Source organism: Dichotomopilus funicola (assembly GCF_033296635.1).
Source record: "Dichotomopilus funicola strain CBS 141.50 unplaced genomic scaffold C8A04scaffold_10, whole genome shotgun sequence".
Classification (NCBI taxonomy): domain Eukaryota; kingdom Fungi; phylum Ascomycota; class Sordariomycetes; order Sordariales; family Chaetomiaceae; genus Dichotomopilus; species Dichotomopilus funicola.
The window spans coordinates 156,000-171,544 of NW_026944031.1; the positions used below are offsets into that span (position 1 = coordinate 156,000).

Sequence of the window (15,545 nt, forward strand, 5' to 3'; positions counted from 1 at the left end):
CAAACTGCGATGCAAACAAAGTCCTTCCGTTTCCAGGTCGGACTTGGATGTTTTGCTCAGGAGGGGGGAAGTGTGGTGACAATGATATGGATCTTAGAAGTGAAGAAGGAAAAATTTCGAGTCACGAACGAGAATTTAAGCGTCAGAAAAAAATCTTGGTGGGGCCGCTTAGCTTCTGGACCCACCCCAGTCGCGAGGCGCGCCTGGGAATTCACAGTGTGATGTCACAGTGTAGTACAGTGCGTCTAGCACCTCCAGAGCATAGTCTTCGCTCAGTCCCTCAATTTCTCACTTATATCCCTTTCTCGCCTACACCCACAGAATAAATTCATACTTAAATCCCCATCATGCTTCACCTTCAGGCATTAGGTTCTAATGGTTCCGGCCAGCTGGGAATCGGCCACAAAGAGGATGTTTCCAGCCCAGAAACCGTTCTTCTCCCACCGTCCCTCACGTCTACCAACACCCCACCACCAAAACTCCTTCACATAGCAGCCGGAGGAAACCACACCATGCTCTTATTCGATTCAGGAGACCTCCTATGGAGCGGTGATAACACAGAAGGTGCCTGCGGGCCCGTTTCGAGCGTCGACAACCAGGACGTCAAACAAGCACCCCAATTCCGCCCAGTCAATCTCCCCCCATCAATCCTAGCAAACTCCAAAGTCACACACGTAACCGCTACCTGGACAGCCACCATCTTCGCCACTACCACCACTACGACCCCAACAACCACAACCCAAAAAACAACCCTCTACGCCCTCGGCACAAGTCTCAAAGGCGAACTCGGCCTCGGCCCAAGGCCCACCACCGTCCACGAACCAACACCCATCCCCAACTTCCCCCCTCCCGACACCCACCTCACCTCCCTCGCGTCCTGTATGGTCCACACCGTTGCCGTGCTCAACACCGGTGAGGTCTGGGGTTGGGGCAACGGGCGTAAGGGACAACTCGGTGAGCCCTCCGTCGCGGCAGTGTTTTCGCCCCGACGGATCGAAGGGATCCCGTTTCCCGTGGTTAAGGCGGTTTGTGGACGGGAGTTTACCGTGCTTTTGGGTGGGCCTGAGGCGGGGGAGATGGTGGTGTTGGGGTCGGATAAATGGGGTGTTCGGTCAGGTGCGCCGAGTCGAGAGATGGTGAAGGGGTGGAAGGATGTGGGCGCTGGGTGGGGGGGGGTGGTGGTTTTGACGAGGGATGGGGGGTTGGTGGCTTGGGGACGGGATGATCATGGGCAATTGGGGGGCGAGGAAGACCGGGAACGGTTAGGGAGGGTAGAGAGGATTGCCGTAGGGAGCGAACATGCGTTGGCGTTGACGGAAAAGGGGGATGTTGTGGTCTGGGGATGGGGGGAGCATGGGAATTGTGGGGAGATCCGGAAGGTTGAGGGCGAAAAGGGGGAAAGGAACAAGATAGCCGCGAGGGAGGAAGGCAAGGGAATTGCAATGATAGGGGCGGGTTGTGCAACGAGCTGGATTGCGGCTGAGAAGCAAACGTAATTCTTCCATGCGGGCCTGTCCTTACAGGCAACGACTCGTCAAACCACCAACGCCAAGCTATGAAATACAAACCGGCAGAGTCACACCAGCGCCTACTCGTCGAGTCAAGGAGAAAAAAGGCCGAAACGGCGGACCTGCAACAGTAAGCGCAAGCTCAGATCTAGGAGGTCCAGGGTCACACCACATACCTCGGAGAGTCGTTGGGTAGGCTCAAGGCCCGAAGCAAGGCGTTCAGGGGGCGCTTCTTCAGTTTCAGCTGGTTTGGATACGTAACTCCCAATCCGAAGTGTCGACGGATTCTACCTCCGGTCAGCGAACGTATTAGGTACAGGTAGTGCGGGAACAATACCGGTTCATCGGTGGCATTCCACTCGAGCCTTCCGGTATCCTCTTCCTCCTCTTCGTCTGGGTTTACCGGCTCCCATTGCTCATCATTTTCATCTTGGTCGACAAATAACGAGTCGGACCGAGTCGTGGCTGGGGGCGGTACGGGGGATGGGCGCATTTCGAAAGCTGGGTGACGGGTTCGGATAGGCGTTTTGTGTTGGGGAGGCCGCAACGCGGGTGGTTCCGGTTGGTTGCCACCAGTAACAGAACTTCCGCGATGTGATGCTGCATCGAGCTGTGGCGCCGGGGTAACCTTTGCAACACCCCCCCTGGGATTCTTGTGTTTCTGTGTTAGGGCGTCCTTCTCGCCAACGGTCATGAGGATAAACTCGCACAGGACGCCGTCGGTTCCATAGGACAGCTTCATGGGGCGTCCCGGGTTCGAGTAGCTACTCGTGAGCGCGCCACTGGTCATCTGAGCATGCTGCAAAATGCCGCGGAAGTCCTTGACGCTGATGATGATGTGGAGCTTGTCTTGAACCTCGACGTTGTCAAACTCGTCCATCTCGACCGCAATGTTAGTGTGGAGAGGCTTTTTGAGAACGGCTGGTACAGTACTTGTCAACACAAAACCCCCGCCAGACAGCAAGACAGTAGAATAACGCTACCTTCGTTGTTGAGAGCACCACGTTTCTGCACCTTCTCGGTGAAACAGGTGAAATTCACAACCCGCGCCTCCTCGTCTGTGTTGATATCGAGGAGCTCGATCCCCGGGCCAAAATGATCCATTAGTTGTCGTAATGTCCGGGACGAAATTACCCAGTGGTTAGTTGCCTCAGCCTTGTTGAACTTGGCGTGAATCGGCGGTTGTACTTCGTACGGTAGGGAGTGGGAAGCCGTGATGCCTATGGATGTGAGCAACCAGCAAGTCAAAGCGATATTCAGATGGGAAGTTACCGTTTCTGAAAGAAACCCTGGCTACTAGACGGCTCTTCTTGCCGACTCCATCATCGATTGCCACATCACAGGAATCGATTGACGCGTCCCTCTCGCGCGATAAGTCCCCACTACCCTGCCTTGCTCTAAAGATAGTGAGGAGAGACTACGGCTGGCATTAACTAGACATCTTGTACTACAAAGACCGCGGCCCTTACCCGTATGTATAGCTGACAGAAAAAACGCTCGCGATACTGGGGAGTCCCTTCGAAGCTGTACCGAGAGAAAAACCTATTGGCGGCAAAAGAGAAACAGACGTATGCCGATTTGGATATGTTGAGAGTCGTGAGTGTCAACTAGGCGAGAACGGCTCGATTAGCCAATTGCGTGCCATTAAATCGACTTCAGGGTCAGTTTCTCTATACTTTATCTTTTCTTGCCTCTAAGCAGACATCGTCACTAAATTTGAACATGCATGCGAGGGCATCATGAAGCACGGCGACGCCTTCCTCACTCAGGGTGAAGTTGAGGACCACCATGCTGGGCGTTCCCTTCGAGCGGTTGGCCCGGTAAACAATAGAAAATTACTGGTGGTTCGTAATATCTGAACACAAGGAAACCCAGTGCAGGGTCGTGAGGTGTGTCAGAGTCGTGCCTTCCAAGATGAGAGATGACGATGAGGTGCCTGAAAACGTTGTTTGTGAGCGGTGCCTGATGGCCACAGTGGAGCTTCGGTGCTCTTATTACAGTGCTGTGCCACCCCGGAATGCAGGTACAGGAAGGAACGACCACTAAAACGCGCCGGGCTGGACTGCCTTACAGTGGGTCAGGAATTGGTATGTATGTGCATACATAATCTTCCATAGACCTGGGAGTTCAAAGTTTAGGTCCCCCGCCATCCACCCCACCAACCACCGAACTCCGGAGTCAAAAACCAAACAACCCCCCGACCATCCATTATTATGGTTATGGTATCTTGGTCGGGGTCCGAGTTGGTTTATTGACTGCATACCCAATTGACCATTTTGGTAGCGTTACTCTTTTCTACTTCCCTTTTTTTATCCCTTTTTTTCGGTGCGCGAGAGGCTCGCCTCAACATTTCGAGGCGCGTTTCTGGGGCATTGAACACTCAATTTCACCTACGTTTTCAAACTTCTCTTTAGGCGTTAACCACGGACAACGGCGAGGCCCTTCATGATGGGTAGCCAATCCGGTCCAGTCTTCCCGCAGGAGATCTGGTGGCTCGTTTCTCTAGAGGTTGCGGCACGACGCGATTTTGGCTCACTCTTCCTCCTCGCCCGCTTGAGTAAAGGCATGGCCCGACTCGCGCTGCCCGAGCTGTACGCCATACACGACATGTCGCCCGCTATCAACGCGCACATCCTCAATGTCGAGACTTCTATATGCCTCTGGCGCTCCATCATCATATCGAGTCTCGGCACGACGATGTTTCCCTACTGTTGTTGGATCAAGGCACTCCTGCTCGGCGGCCTTCACTCACAGCTTGAGGACCTCTCGCGCGATAACCCCGCGCTGAAAGCGTCTTTCTTCCGTCCACCGCTTGAGAAGCTTGAGGTGTATACTATAAGCGAAAAATTTCTTGACGCTGACAAGATTGTTGTCGAGGTTGCTCACATGGTCACCAGTTATATCCGAGCCTCGGCGGCCCGGGAGAACAAGGAGACGGCGCTGGCCGTGCTCGAGGGGCAGAATCTGCCCCAGACACTCTTGCCCGGGTGGGTATCCGGTCTTTCGAACTTGACTACACTGTCTGTTCGCGATGGGGCAACCCTCAATGCCGATATTTCTCGTGCTATCAGAAAGCACTGCCCTGCTTTCAAGCACGTGTAAGTCGACCCTAACCCTGAGGCGTCGAGGTCCTCGCTTGACATATGGATACCCGCAACCCAATGCTAACCGGTACTGTCTAGGCAATGCTTCTTCTTTTCTTCCGGTATTCATGTTGATGCGACCACTGCTGGGTTCTTTTCGAATCTGAAACCGCAATCTCTCGGTAAGACGCATTCTTCATAGCGGCGGTTTATATGGACCGAGTCGGAACGGGCTAACGCAGCCTGTAGAATCATTCGCAGTTCTGAGCTTGAACCACATCGGATTCAGGACCTTCCAGGCGCTCAACGGCCACTCTGACACCCTAAAGGTACTGGCGCTGTACAGTCTGGAACGCGCTGCCTTCGAGCGGCTGTATGAGCTCCAAGACTGTCGCAAGCTGGAGATTTTCCGGCTTGAAGGCGCAATGAATACTAAGCAATATCGTTGGGCCGAAGCTGGAAACCCAGTCTTCCAAGACGTCGTGCGGTGGCTGCAGAAATGCACCGCGTTGTGGTATATTGAGCTGATGGCTGTTCCGTCAGGGCACACTCTGTGTGCGCAGATTCTCGAAGGTGCTAATATCCGGCCCATGACACTTGTCCTTAAGTGCTTCGATGTCGGTCCAGACTTGAGTGCGTCCCTGACTGGCCAGACAAACCTTCGGCGTCTCACCATCGAGATCCGGGACGAAGATGTTCTCGAAGCTGACGATGGGCGACGTACTTTGATGGCCAATGCCATTTCAACTTGCCGTAAACTCCGAGAGCTGGACACCAACGAGCTTTTCACTCTCGAGGAAGTGGACCAGATCTGTGGCTCGCTGCCGCACTTGGAGGAGATTGTCCTGAACGGAGAGTGCATTAACGACGCCTACCTAGGGTCGCTGTCGAAACTCAGGCGGCTCAGATCGCTCAACATCTTTGGTCCCTCTGTCATCAACGCCGGCCCGCTCTTGGAGATGTTGAGCGGGTTCGCGGCGGATCCGGGCGGCGCACACGAGGGCCTGCAGGTATGGATCTCGAACCAAGCCCCTACCCTCCGCATGACGAAGGAGGACAAAGCCGCGGTAACATCGATATTGTGGAGCCGGTTCAAGGGCCAGTTCAAAATATCCTACCGCCCGGAAACGCACCCTATCCATTTCGGGTCGGACGGTTTGGATGTTTCGGATTGAAGAGATTGGGACGGTCTGGCCATGAGATCCACGCCATCATCTAGGGGACCGACTGAAAGCGATGATGAATGAATAAAAAGGCAGGAAGGGATACTCAACATTGGTGGGTACTACGCATACTGGGCGTTTTTGTACGGATTATTTGTTTGCGGCTAGGAACCTGGGTAATACCGGCTTTTTGGCCGTCAAGTTTGTGAGAAGAATGTTGTACATACAGTACATAACTACAGCACTCAACTGCTGCGGCTCACGAGCCCAATCACCTAAACAAAGCATTTGCAGCCAAGTTTTTTGCCGCTGAGGCAACCGACCCAAGCAGGCGTGAATGAGCCGCGCAGCAGCGCAGGCGTGGTGGCAGGGGCAGCCTCAGCAGCCGTCGTATCGAGGGGCCAATCGTTCCAATGTTGGTGGTGTTGCTGAAGTGACAGGCAGCCTTGCAGCTAGCGGTTGGCTCGCGCCGCTTCTGTTGATGTTACGTTTCCCCCCCACTCACAGCACAGCAACCCAAGTAGCCCTCCCCTCCCTCTCTCTCTCTTCTCCCTCCTACAGCCTTCTTTTCTGTCTTTATTCGCCTCGTCATAATCATTCGCAACTGCGCGGAACCGACGGACCAATAAATACGGACAGCAATCCCATACCCGCCGGAGCATTTGAACCGCGTCATCTTTCAACTACAATTGGGGCGAACTGAGTGCCTCACCTAAGCGGGACCCTTGCCAACTCAACTCGACTCTTCGATTGGTGTACTCAAAGCCAATGAAAGTACCTCTTTTTTTCTTGCCTTGACGAGCCAGCGGATGGTTTAAGGCTGGCTTGTCGCCCCTGGGGTTCTGTTTCTCTCAACAATTTAATCGGGGATCTTTTTTTCCCTTTCTTTCTTTCTTGGTGGGAAAGAAAACGAAGACGGGGAAGTACAAAGAGGGATACATACGAATAAGAGGGAAAGGACGCGGAACTACATACGACGACGAACGGCATCCTTTCTCTTTCAGCAAGACTTGATCGATCAGCCCTTCTTGTCCCGCTGGGCGGCAAAGACTTCATTCCGGGTTGCTTTTGTTGTTTTTGTTGTTGTTGTTGTTGGTTTATACAAAGACCAACGACCATTCACAAGCACACCACCATGTCAGTGTCGAGTTCAGGGCATTGTTCTCGAGGCCAGCAGCAAAAGTCCTGAGGCCGCCCCGTTGGGTTTTGGCGAGAGAAGGGGGGTCGGTCTTTGTTTGAGTATCAACCTAACTTGGGTCAGGCTTGTGCTGGGAGACAAAAAGAGAAGACGAGAGAAAAGAAGAGAAAAGGGAGCGGCCTCTGGGTGTTGAACTGAACTGGCCTGGGCTGGACTGAGGCGGCCGGCTGTTGCTATCTAAGAAAGAGAGAGAAGCGATATATTTGAAGTCGGCCTTTGTGTCTCCTCTTCTTACAACTCTCTCGTCCTTTCTCATCCATCACTTACAACATTACCACCAAACTACTTCACTACGCCAACCAAACAACTCAAACGAGCAAGAAGAAAACAAACCAGAAGAAACACAACAAGATATCAAACCCCACGCCCAACTACCATGAACCACGCATCCTTCACCAGCAGTAACAGCACTGCGAGCAGCTCCAGTGGTGTGACCACTTCCTCCAACAGTCGCCGCACCAGACCCCCACCGCGGTATACCCCCCCTTCGCTGGAACGGATGAATGCGACTTTGGGTGATGGAGGTATTGCCGGCGGTAGCGCTGGCGGACACAAAAATGGGACTAGTGGCGGTGGCGCTGCTGGAAGCAGTGGTAAGGGACCGGCGGGGACGACTCAGGGATAGGTGTTGAGTTGGAGGTGGATGATTGGGGATTTATTTATGAGGGGAATATGATGATGATATGGATGGGGGTATGTTTTGAGAGGGTTTGGGTGGATCTTAGCGTTGTGGCTTGATCTAAAGCGAAGAGGTTGTTGGAGTTTTAGAAGCATACATGTTTACAGACCTCGCGGTGTGTATGACTTTTTGGGACTAAGTATCAAATACGAAGACTCTAGAGAGTTGGACAAGACATGGCAGATGGTGTTTGTGGCTCTTCATCACGGCACAGCACAGAACGGGCGATGGGCTTATGATTTCTTAGATGCAGCTAGAGTTAAGAATCCCAAGAAACAGTCAAGAAAAACTAAAGCAAATTACAGACCAACATCGAATTTCCCACTGTGACCTCCCAACCAACGTACGACCCCGGCAAGGCTGTGTGTTGCTCGAGATGCTTTGCCCCTGCCTCGCATGCTCAGGGTCGTCTCTGGCGGTCGTTGGTTGACAGCTCGGTCGCGTTGGGTGGTAGTCTAGCCCCCACGTGTTTTGATTTGAGCCTTGACCGTGTTGATTCTCCCTTCATGTCTTGTTTCTAATGTTGGGGGGGCGGCCACAGTATGGCAGTTGTTGAGACAGGCCGAGTTGGACCGGTTGGTTGTATCTGGTTTCTGGTTTCAGCGCGGGGCCTGGTGTTTCTCGAGTTTTCCTTCCCCTTCTTCTGATATCTGTCTTTCTCTCGCGCTTTATCTTCTCAGAGGTAACGTACTGTACTGTGTCCCGGCCACTACGAGGCTGGGCTGGCTACTGGCCGGTGTCCAGGAAGGTCAAGACTGAGTTGGGTTTCAGAGAGCTGGCTTCACTTGTCGCGGAGTGTAGGCAAGGGCAAACCAGGCAAGTATGAGGTCTCTTTGCCTGGCTTGTTGCGTTCATGCGTCGCGCTGTGAGGCCACATCTCGTCGAAGGGGAGGTGAAGGCCATCGATCAAGCGGTCTCGGGTCGTTTCTTTTTGTGTCCCTAACATGCCTGGGCTGGCCGCTGCTAGAGGTAGACCGTTGACCCTACGGGTCACGTTCGGAAGGATAGAGAACTTGAAGACAACGAAGATGACGAGGAAGATGAAGTTGAGTATATATGCAGACCATATCCGTTACCTTGGCTGAGTCCGTCCAGACGCATTCCTACCCTTATAACAGCAGATACATACGCAAAACCATCCACCCCTGACTGCAACACACCTCAAAACAAACCTAACATAACTACAACCTCGAAAATAACACCCATGTCCTCTTCTCAGCACACCAAAACCTCAGCTTCAGGCAGCCACAGCAACAACCGCAACATCAGCGGCGGTAACACCACCAGTGGCAGTTCCAGAACCAATGACCTCAAGCGCACCACCACCTTCGACAACATCACCAACACCGACAACAGTGACAACAGCAAGATACCCACCCCCATAGCCCCCACCACCCCCAGAAAAGCCAGCTTCAGCGTCGCTCCCGGCCACAACACCAGTCCCCAGGGCACCGCTCGCACCACCAGCGCCACCAGCACCCGCAGCAACACCCCCATCCCGACCAGCAGCACCAGCAGCACCAGCACCAACAGCCGCCCGGGCACTTCCGACAGCCCGGGCAGTGCCAGCGGGCCCAGAAACGTCACTAGTAACAGTCGTCGTACCGACGGCAGCCGGTTCTTGTCTGGCCCGCCGCGGTTCGTGAGGCAGAACCAGGGGGTTGTTGGGGCGGACGGGCAATTGGTCGCTGGGAAGAGTGCGGAGGAGAGAGAGGGGTAGGATGTAGTGAGTGGGAAATGGGAGGGGGGATCTTGTAGGAGTAAGATATAAGTTGGGGTTGCAATAGGAGGTTGTTGTGGGACTTGAATTTAGATGTACTGGGAGAGAGTTAGGTTAGCAATGAAGATTGGTGTTATGAAACTCGGAGAGCCTGACAGGTTTATTTGCAAATCTTGTTTGCTTACCATTAGTTCTCTGCTTATCCCGGTGTGAAAGTGGCTAGTGGGTATAATGTATCGGGTAACCGTCCTGTAAGTGACGACGTATGGCTCCCTTCACACGAGCACACTGTCCGATTACGTTTGATGTCCTGAGCCCAGGTATCTCTCATGGTGCGACGCCACTCTCTCATTAATCTCACTACACTACCATCAAGTCGAGATTAAATATCCCATTATGAAGCTCGCTGGAGATGCAAAGGTATCCATAAACGAAAGACAAGTCAAACTAAAAACCCAATCCTGCTTATACCCGCATGCTAACACATAGTCCTAGCCCTACAACAACATATGTATGCTCAATTTCCCCCTCTATCCCTTTACAATCCCACTCACAGCCCAGCATCCAACGCCCACTCCACAGTATGCCTAGCTCCCATCCCCTCTTCAGCCACCTCCTCAGCATCCCCCTTTGTCACATCCACGCTGTTTACCACCAACTTCTCCTCCAACTCCTTCGTGATCGCCTCAACATCTACAGCCAAGTAACTTGCCAAAAACTTCCCCACATCCGTATTCTCCACATTCCCATGGATCGCCTCAGCCGCCTTACCACCGGAGCTATAAATATTCACATCCACGGCACTATGGCCGTGCGTACTCCACCCGATCCGCGCGCGCGCACTCACCATGCGTGAGAGGGTCGTCGTCGCAGCAGCCGGGTTGGTGGCGAGCGCGCTAAGCTCGGTCTCAAGCGCGTTTGAGATGCCGAGGCGGGTGACGAGCAGCTCGTTGTTGATCCAGGCGATCAGTTCTTCGTCGGTCTCGTCCGCGTTGGCCGCGATGTGCTGCTTGAGGAGGAACGAGCAGTATTCGGTCGAGGCGTTGGCTGCGGTTAGGACAGAGGGGTGCCAGCCGTAGACGGGGAGTTCGCCGGGGGCTTCTGGATGGGGGTCAGTATAGTCTCTCTCTGTTGTGCCCTTTCTCTCTCCATGATCTCCGATTGGGGAGTTTAGGGGAAAGACTTACGCCACGCGATAGATAGACCGCCAGTCTCGTGGTCACTGGTAGCCGCGAGCACACCCTCGGTATCCGACTCGTCCAAAAAGTCCAACACCAGCTGGAACGTCTTATCATACTCCAGCACCTCGCGCACCTGCGCAGCCGGATCATTGAAATGGCCCGCATGGTCGATCCGGCTGCCCTCAATCATCAAGAAGAACCCTTCCTCGCTGTCCTTGGTCGCGTCCGCGAGCGCCCGCAGCGCAGTCGCCGCCATCTCGCTCAAACTCGGATATACATCCGCCATATTGCGTCGGTCAATCTCAAACGGCACGTCGGCGTGCGCAAACAAACCCAGCAGCGGTAAACTAACATTCGCGCCCCCACGCAGCTCATCAAACCCAGCCCGGTCACCCTTATACGCCCACCCGTACTTACTCTCCGCCAACCCTACTACATCCACATCGTCCGCACGACAACTGCCCGCCGTGGCATTACTCAAAAAATGACACCGCCCCCCGCCCAAAATCAAATCCACGCTCCGCCCCAACGGACCCGCCCCAACCTCCTGCAGCGCAATCTCATCCATCTGCGCGCGCACATCCACATGCGCCGCAAAACACGCCGGCGTAGCATCTGTCACATCGGTAGTCACCACCAACCCGGTCGCATACCCCGCGCGCTTCGCAGCCTCCAGCACGGTGCCACAAGGGCGGTGGCCCTCCAACATGCTGATCGCGCCGTTGTAGCTCTTGCGGCCGCACGAGAAGGCGGTTGCGCCTGCGGCGGAGTCGGTCACGAGGGAGGAGCTGGACCGCGTGCGGGAGGTGCCCCAGAAGTGTCGGTCGAGTGTGAGAACGTCGTCGATGGGGAGGGAGGAGGTGTGTTGGCGGAAGGAGCGGGTTAGGGAGAGGGAAGCGGGGCCCATGCCGTCGGAGACCATGAAGATGAGGTTGCGCTTCTTCTTTTTCTTGTTCTTGTTCTCTTCGGAGTCGTCGAAGGTGGTGGATTCCGACGAGAACGGAACGTACGGGCCACCGGTGGAGGGATCGCTCGGAGCAATCGGGGGCGGAGGGGGGCTCGATGGCACGGGGTGAGGGTTCGAGGTGCTGTTGTGGTGTTGCAGGACGACCGCGAGGACGACGACGCCGGCGGTGGCGAGCAGGGCCCACACGAAGAGGATCACCTCGCGGGTGCCACGGCGGGCGGTGGGGCCCGAAGCGGGTGTTTGTTGCGCGGCGGCATCGTCACGTTCGCCGTCGTCGGCGTTGGGCGGACGGTCCGTGAGGAGCGGTGTCCGCTCGGACTGGGAAGACTGGGGGTTGTTAGCGGGAATCATCGGGAATTAAACTGACAATAATCATAAAACCAATGAAATGAACATACCATGTTGACACTATCTCTACTGCAATGCGGAAATCAACGCGATGCAGAGACAAATGAATCGGAAAGGCAGGTAGATGTTGAGTCGAAGACGGGCAGACGGAGGCCGGTGACTCTGAAACGAGGGCCGAGCTCGCTGCGGTTTGGGGTTCTCGGGGGTGACGTTCAGTTTAAGTTCGGGGGGCTGGCTGAGTGCCTGACCTGCTGAGCAGTTCAGCCGAATCAGACGCTCGCGGGCACCGCCGGCCCGGGGCAGGCAGGCAGATGCAGGGCTGTCGGGCCCACTTGTAGCGCCGCGGATGTGACCCCTTCAGCGCATGACGTCGGGAACAGGGGGTCGTCTCGAGGTGGAGACTTGGTCGTTTGTAAGTGTCGGATGATGCACTCGGTCTATCAAGACCACCATCACCGAAATAATCGAGACAGTATTCAACTTTCATTTTCTATCCAGATTACCTAAAAAGGTCTACATAAAATCCCATCAAAATGGCAACACCCCAAGACCCCTACCCCTCCCTCCTCCACGCAGCAACAATCTTCTGCGAAGCCTTCCGCGACCTGACACCCCCCTCCGAACTCCTCAACACTCACTTCACCCGCAACCAAGACTCCATCTTCATCCTCGAGCACGGAACGCCCCCTCCTCCTTCCACAACAACCTCATCATTCATTCCCTTCCTCAATACCCCTTTCCACGGCGCCTCCGGCCTAGAATCTTACTTTTCCCATATCTCGTCCCTGCTCCACTTCTCCAACATGCGCTTCGTCGAGTACATCGTCGACACTGAACATCGGAAAGTGGTGGTGCGCGGTAAGGCGTGGTTTACGTGGAAGGCAAACGGGCAATTGTGGTACGAGACGTTTGTGTATATTCTACGATTTGATGATGAGGATAGAGTGGAAAGGTATGAAGTGTGGGCGGATTCTGGGGCCGTGGGGTTGGCGGCTAGGGGGGAGTTGGAGAGTTGAGATGTGATGAGTAAAGGGAGGGATGGGTAAGGAAGTGGTGTAATAGTAGGTTTGATGACGAAGATGAAATGTTGTGGTGAGGGTATAAATTTTGAAATGCAAGAATGTAAAGTCAGGTCAGGTATTGGGAAAGTTACGATGTATTGTCATGACCTAACCCAAACCAACCCAACCCAAAACCCAAGCAGACCAAACCTCTTGCGACCAACCTCTAATCCCATTCATATATCCCTTGAGAACCGAACTAGCCCAAGATGACCCCTGAACTTCTAATCCGATACCGATATAGAAAGGACCCTAGTCCAAGACCGACATAGAAAAGGACCCAGAACTAAAGAACGGGAAGAGGAGAAGAGGTAAAAAAAGCGCTGGCTTGAAATGACAACAAGCGAAGGGAAGGAAGAAGAAGAGACCCAACACCTATCGAACATACACATCCCCACTACCACTTAGTCCCCCCCGCCCTACGTCTCACTCTTCACCCCCGAGTACCGCACATACAGCCGATCCCGAAAGTGCTCATGACGAATCCCATTCGGCCTTGCCCTCGCAAACGCCTCAATGGCCTCCTTTGCAGTGAACCCGCACCGCTCGACCAAATAACAGGCAATTAAGAACCCCGTCCGATTAAACCCATAATGACAATGCACACCAATCGCATAGCTCCCATCCGCCCACCCCTGAGCCTGGGCCTTGTCCTTCTGCTCCGCCCGGATCTTATCCACCAACTCAATGAACCCCGTGATCTCCCCGTCGTTGGGCGGGACCTTGGACAGGGTGCCGTATTTGTGGTAGCGGATCCCGCCTTGCTCGAGGTTGCGCGGGTTGTAGACTGGGTTGTCGTGCGAGATGTCGATGACGTCTTTGATGGTGTTGCCCCAGCGCTCGACGAAGACGCGTGGGCAGTGTTGCTCGTCTACTTCGCGGAGGGTTTTGATGGCGCGGAAGATGCCGCTGTCGCCCTGGCCGTGGCCGTTGGCTTGGCCGTTGCCGTGGCTGCAGCCGATGGGGCCGGATACGGGAGCGACGTTGCGCCACTTTTCGAGGTTCTTGACGTCCCATTTGCCGTCGCGGCAGAGGAACTGGAGCTGCCACCCGAGTGAGAGGCGTCCGGTGACGTGGGTGGAGAGGAAGTCGGAGATGAGCCCGGCTAGAACGGGTACAGTGGCGGGTGCGTAGAGTAGGCCGTGGCCGGCGGGGCTGGGGAGTTTGGTGCTGACTACCACCTTTTTGGGGTGTTGGGGTAGAGATGGAAGTGGTGGTGGTGTTATCGTTCCGTCTGACGAAGGGGAGGGTGGTTGTTGTTGTTGTGGTTGTTTCTGCTGCGTTTGCTGCTGCTGCTGCTGCTGCTGCTGTTGTTGTTGTAGGTGGTGTTGCTCCACGCTAGATGTGGACGCCGACTTGCTCTCCGAAAGAGCTGCTACAATCTTGTCAACCTCACCTGGGGGTACGACCTGATCATCCGTCCCCCCGACCAGAAACACCGGTAGATCCAACCCGGCCCAGACATCCAGCGAGGCGATCCCGTTCGAGACCTCCCCCTTTGTGTAGACAGGTAGCGCACCCCACGCCATCCGCCGCCAGACAGGCGTCTTGCTCTGGTAGTTAAACATGTACTGCAGCCTCTTCGATTCAGCATCGGCGTCCGAACCAACAAACCGATGCACACTGGGGCTCTCCAACCCCCCACGCTTGTCCCAAGCCCGCCATAAGTTAAAGATGAACCCGGGAATCCACAGTGCTGCACGCAGCAGGCGTACCCGTTCGCGGGTGAACTGTCCCGCGGTAGGACAGATGCCGACCACACCGAGGACATGTTCATGCAAGCTTGTCTTGGGCTGGCGGGCGTTCGCGAGTAGAGCAGCGAGAGACGAGCCCATGCTATGGCCGATCAGGACCACGCCCTGACCGGCGTCGGCTTCGCGGTGGTCCTCGATCACCGTCTCGAGCAGCTCAACCATCGCATCGGTCGAGTAGGCGTCCCACGCCCGGGGCGTAAACTCGGAGACACCGCATCCTGGTAGGTCGACCGCTAGACAGGAGGCGATCGGGGTCAGGCTGGTGAGCAGGGGGCTGAACTGCGCGACTGACCCGCCCAGGCCGTGGACAAACACTAGTAATGGGACGGGTGCTGGGGAAGTGGGGAGATTGTCGGCGTGTTGATGTCGTCGGTGAAAGACGCGGAGTTTGGGATAGGTTGCCCGCGAAGTGGTGTAAGATTTTATGGAGGAGTTCCTCTCGATGAGAGGAGGGTCCGTAGATTTGGCATCTGGGACATGTTAATATTGGGGTCCGCTTTTGTTCATATTTTATATTGTTTTTTTTCTTCCAATAAAAAAAATCAAAAATCAATGAGAAAACAATGACGTACCGTATTTTAGGGAGGCCATGTGGAAAGGAGGCCACACGGCCGACGGGTCGTCCTCGGGTGGTGTTGACAAGCCCTGGTCTGGGATGAATGAGTCGTCTACCGCCATGGTCGAAGTTCGCGATGAGAATTGATGGAGTGCAAACAATAGGTAAAGTCAAGTTGGGAGGAGTTATAGTAAGGACGAAAAGGGAATGGACAGAAACGACAGTAAATCGATCGCAGCTCCTCAGGCGGTCTGACAGGGGAGATAAGGACGAGCAAGCTCCCGTCTTGGTCACATACCTCTCTCTCTGCTCAGGTGAGACAAACCC

The 15,545-nt window shown here is 54.8% G+C and overlaps 4 protein-coding genes across 4 annotated transcripts; 2 read left to right on the top strand and 2 right to left on the bottom strand.

Annotated features, from left to right (window-relative positions):
- Positions 1 to 347: 347 nt before the first annotated feature.
- On the top strand, positions 348 to 1,496 carry C8A04DRAFT_10017 (regulator of chromosome condensation 1/beta-lactamase-inhibitor protein II; the record flags this gene model as incomplete). Its single annotated transcript, XM_062776437.1, has 1 exon — positions 348 to 1,496. The coding sequence occupies one exon, from the start codon at positions 348 to 350 to the stop codon at positions 1,494 to 1,496; it is 1,149 nt and encodes a 382-aa protein (XP_062639522.1).
- A 104-nt stretch (positions 1,497 to 1,600) lies between these two features.
- Positions 1,601 to 3,298, bottom strand: C8A04DRAFT_35142 (uncharacterized protein; the record flags this gene model as incomplete). Its single annotated transcript, XM_062783057.1, has 7 exons — positions 1,601 to 1,630; positions 1,685 to 1,795; positions 1,846 to 2,429; positions 2,492 to 2,728; positions 2,781 to 2,925; positions 2,978 to 3,115; positions 3,185 to 3,298. 7 exons carry the CDS (start codon positions 3,296 to 3,298, stop codon positions 1,601 to 1,603), a joined length of 1,359 nt encoding a protein of 452 aa, XP_062639523.1.
- A 658-nt stretch (positions 3,299 to 3,956) lies between these two features.
- C8A04DRAFT_9985 (uncharacterized protein) lies at positions 3,957 to 5,766 on the top strand (the record flags this gene model as incomplete). Its single annotated transcript, XM_062785709.1, has 4 exons — positions 3,957 to 4,606; positions 4,691 to 4,773; positions 4,841 to 5,515; positions 5,621 to 5,766. The coding sequence occupies 4 exons, from the start codon at positions 3,957 to 3,959 to the stop codon at positions 5,764 to 5,766; spliced, it is 1,554 nt and encodes a 517-aa protein (XP_062639524.1).
- A 3,102-nt stretch (positions 5,767 to 8,868) lies between these two features.
- On the bottom strand, positions 8,869 to 15,340 carry C8A04DRAFT_35144 (alkaline phosphatase; the record flags this gene model as incomplete). The annotated part of the gene is made up of 7 exons (XM_062783058.1): positions 8,869 to 9,449; positions 9,713 to 9,716; positions 9,965 to 10,452; positions 10,539 to 11,475; positions 11,539 to 11,826; positions 13,361 to 15,132; positions 15,235 to 15,340. The coding sequence occupies 7 exons, from the start codon at positions 15,338 to 15,340 to the stop codon at positions 8,869 to 8,871; spliced, it is 4,176 nt and encodes a 1,391-aa protein (XP_062639525.1).
- Positions 15,341 to 15,545: the final 205 nt, after the last annotated feature.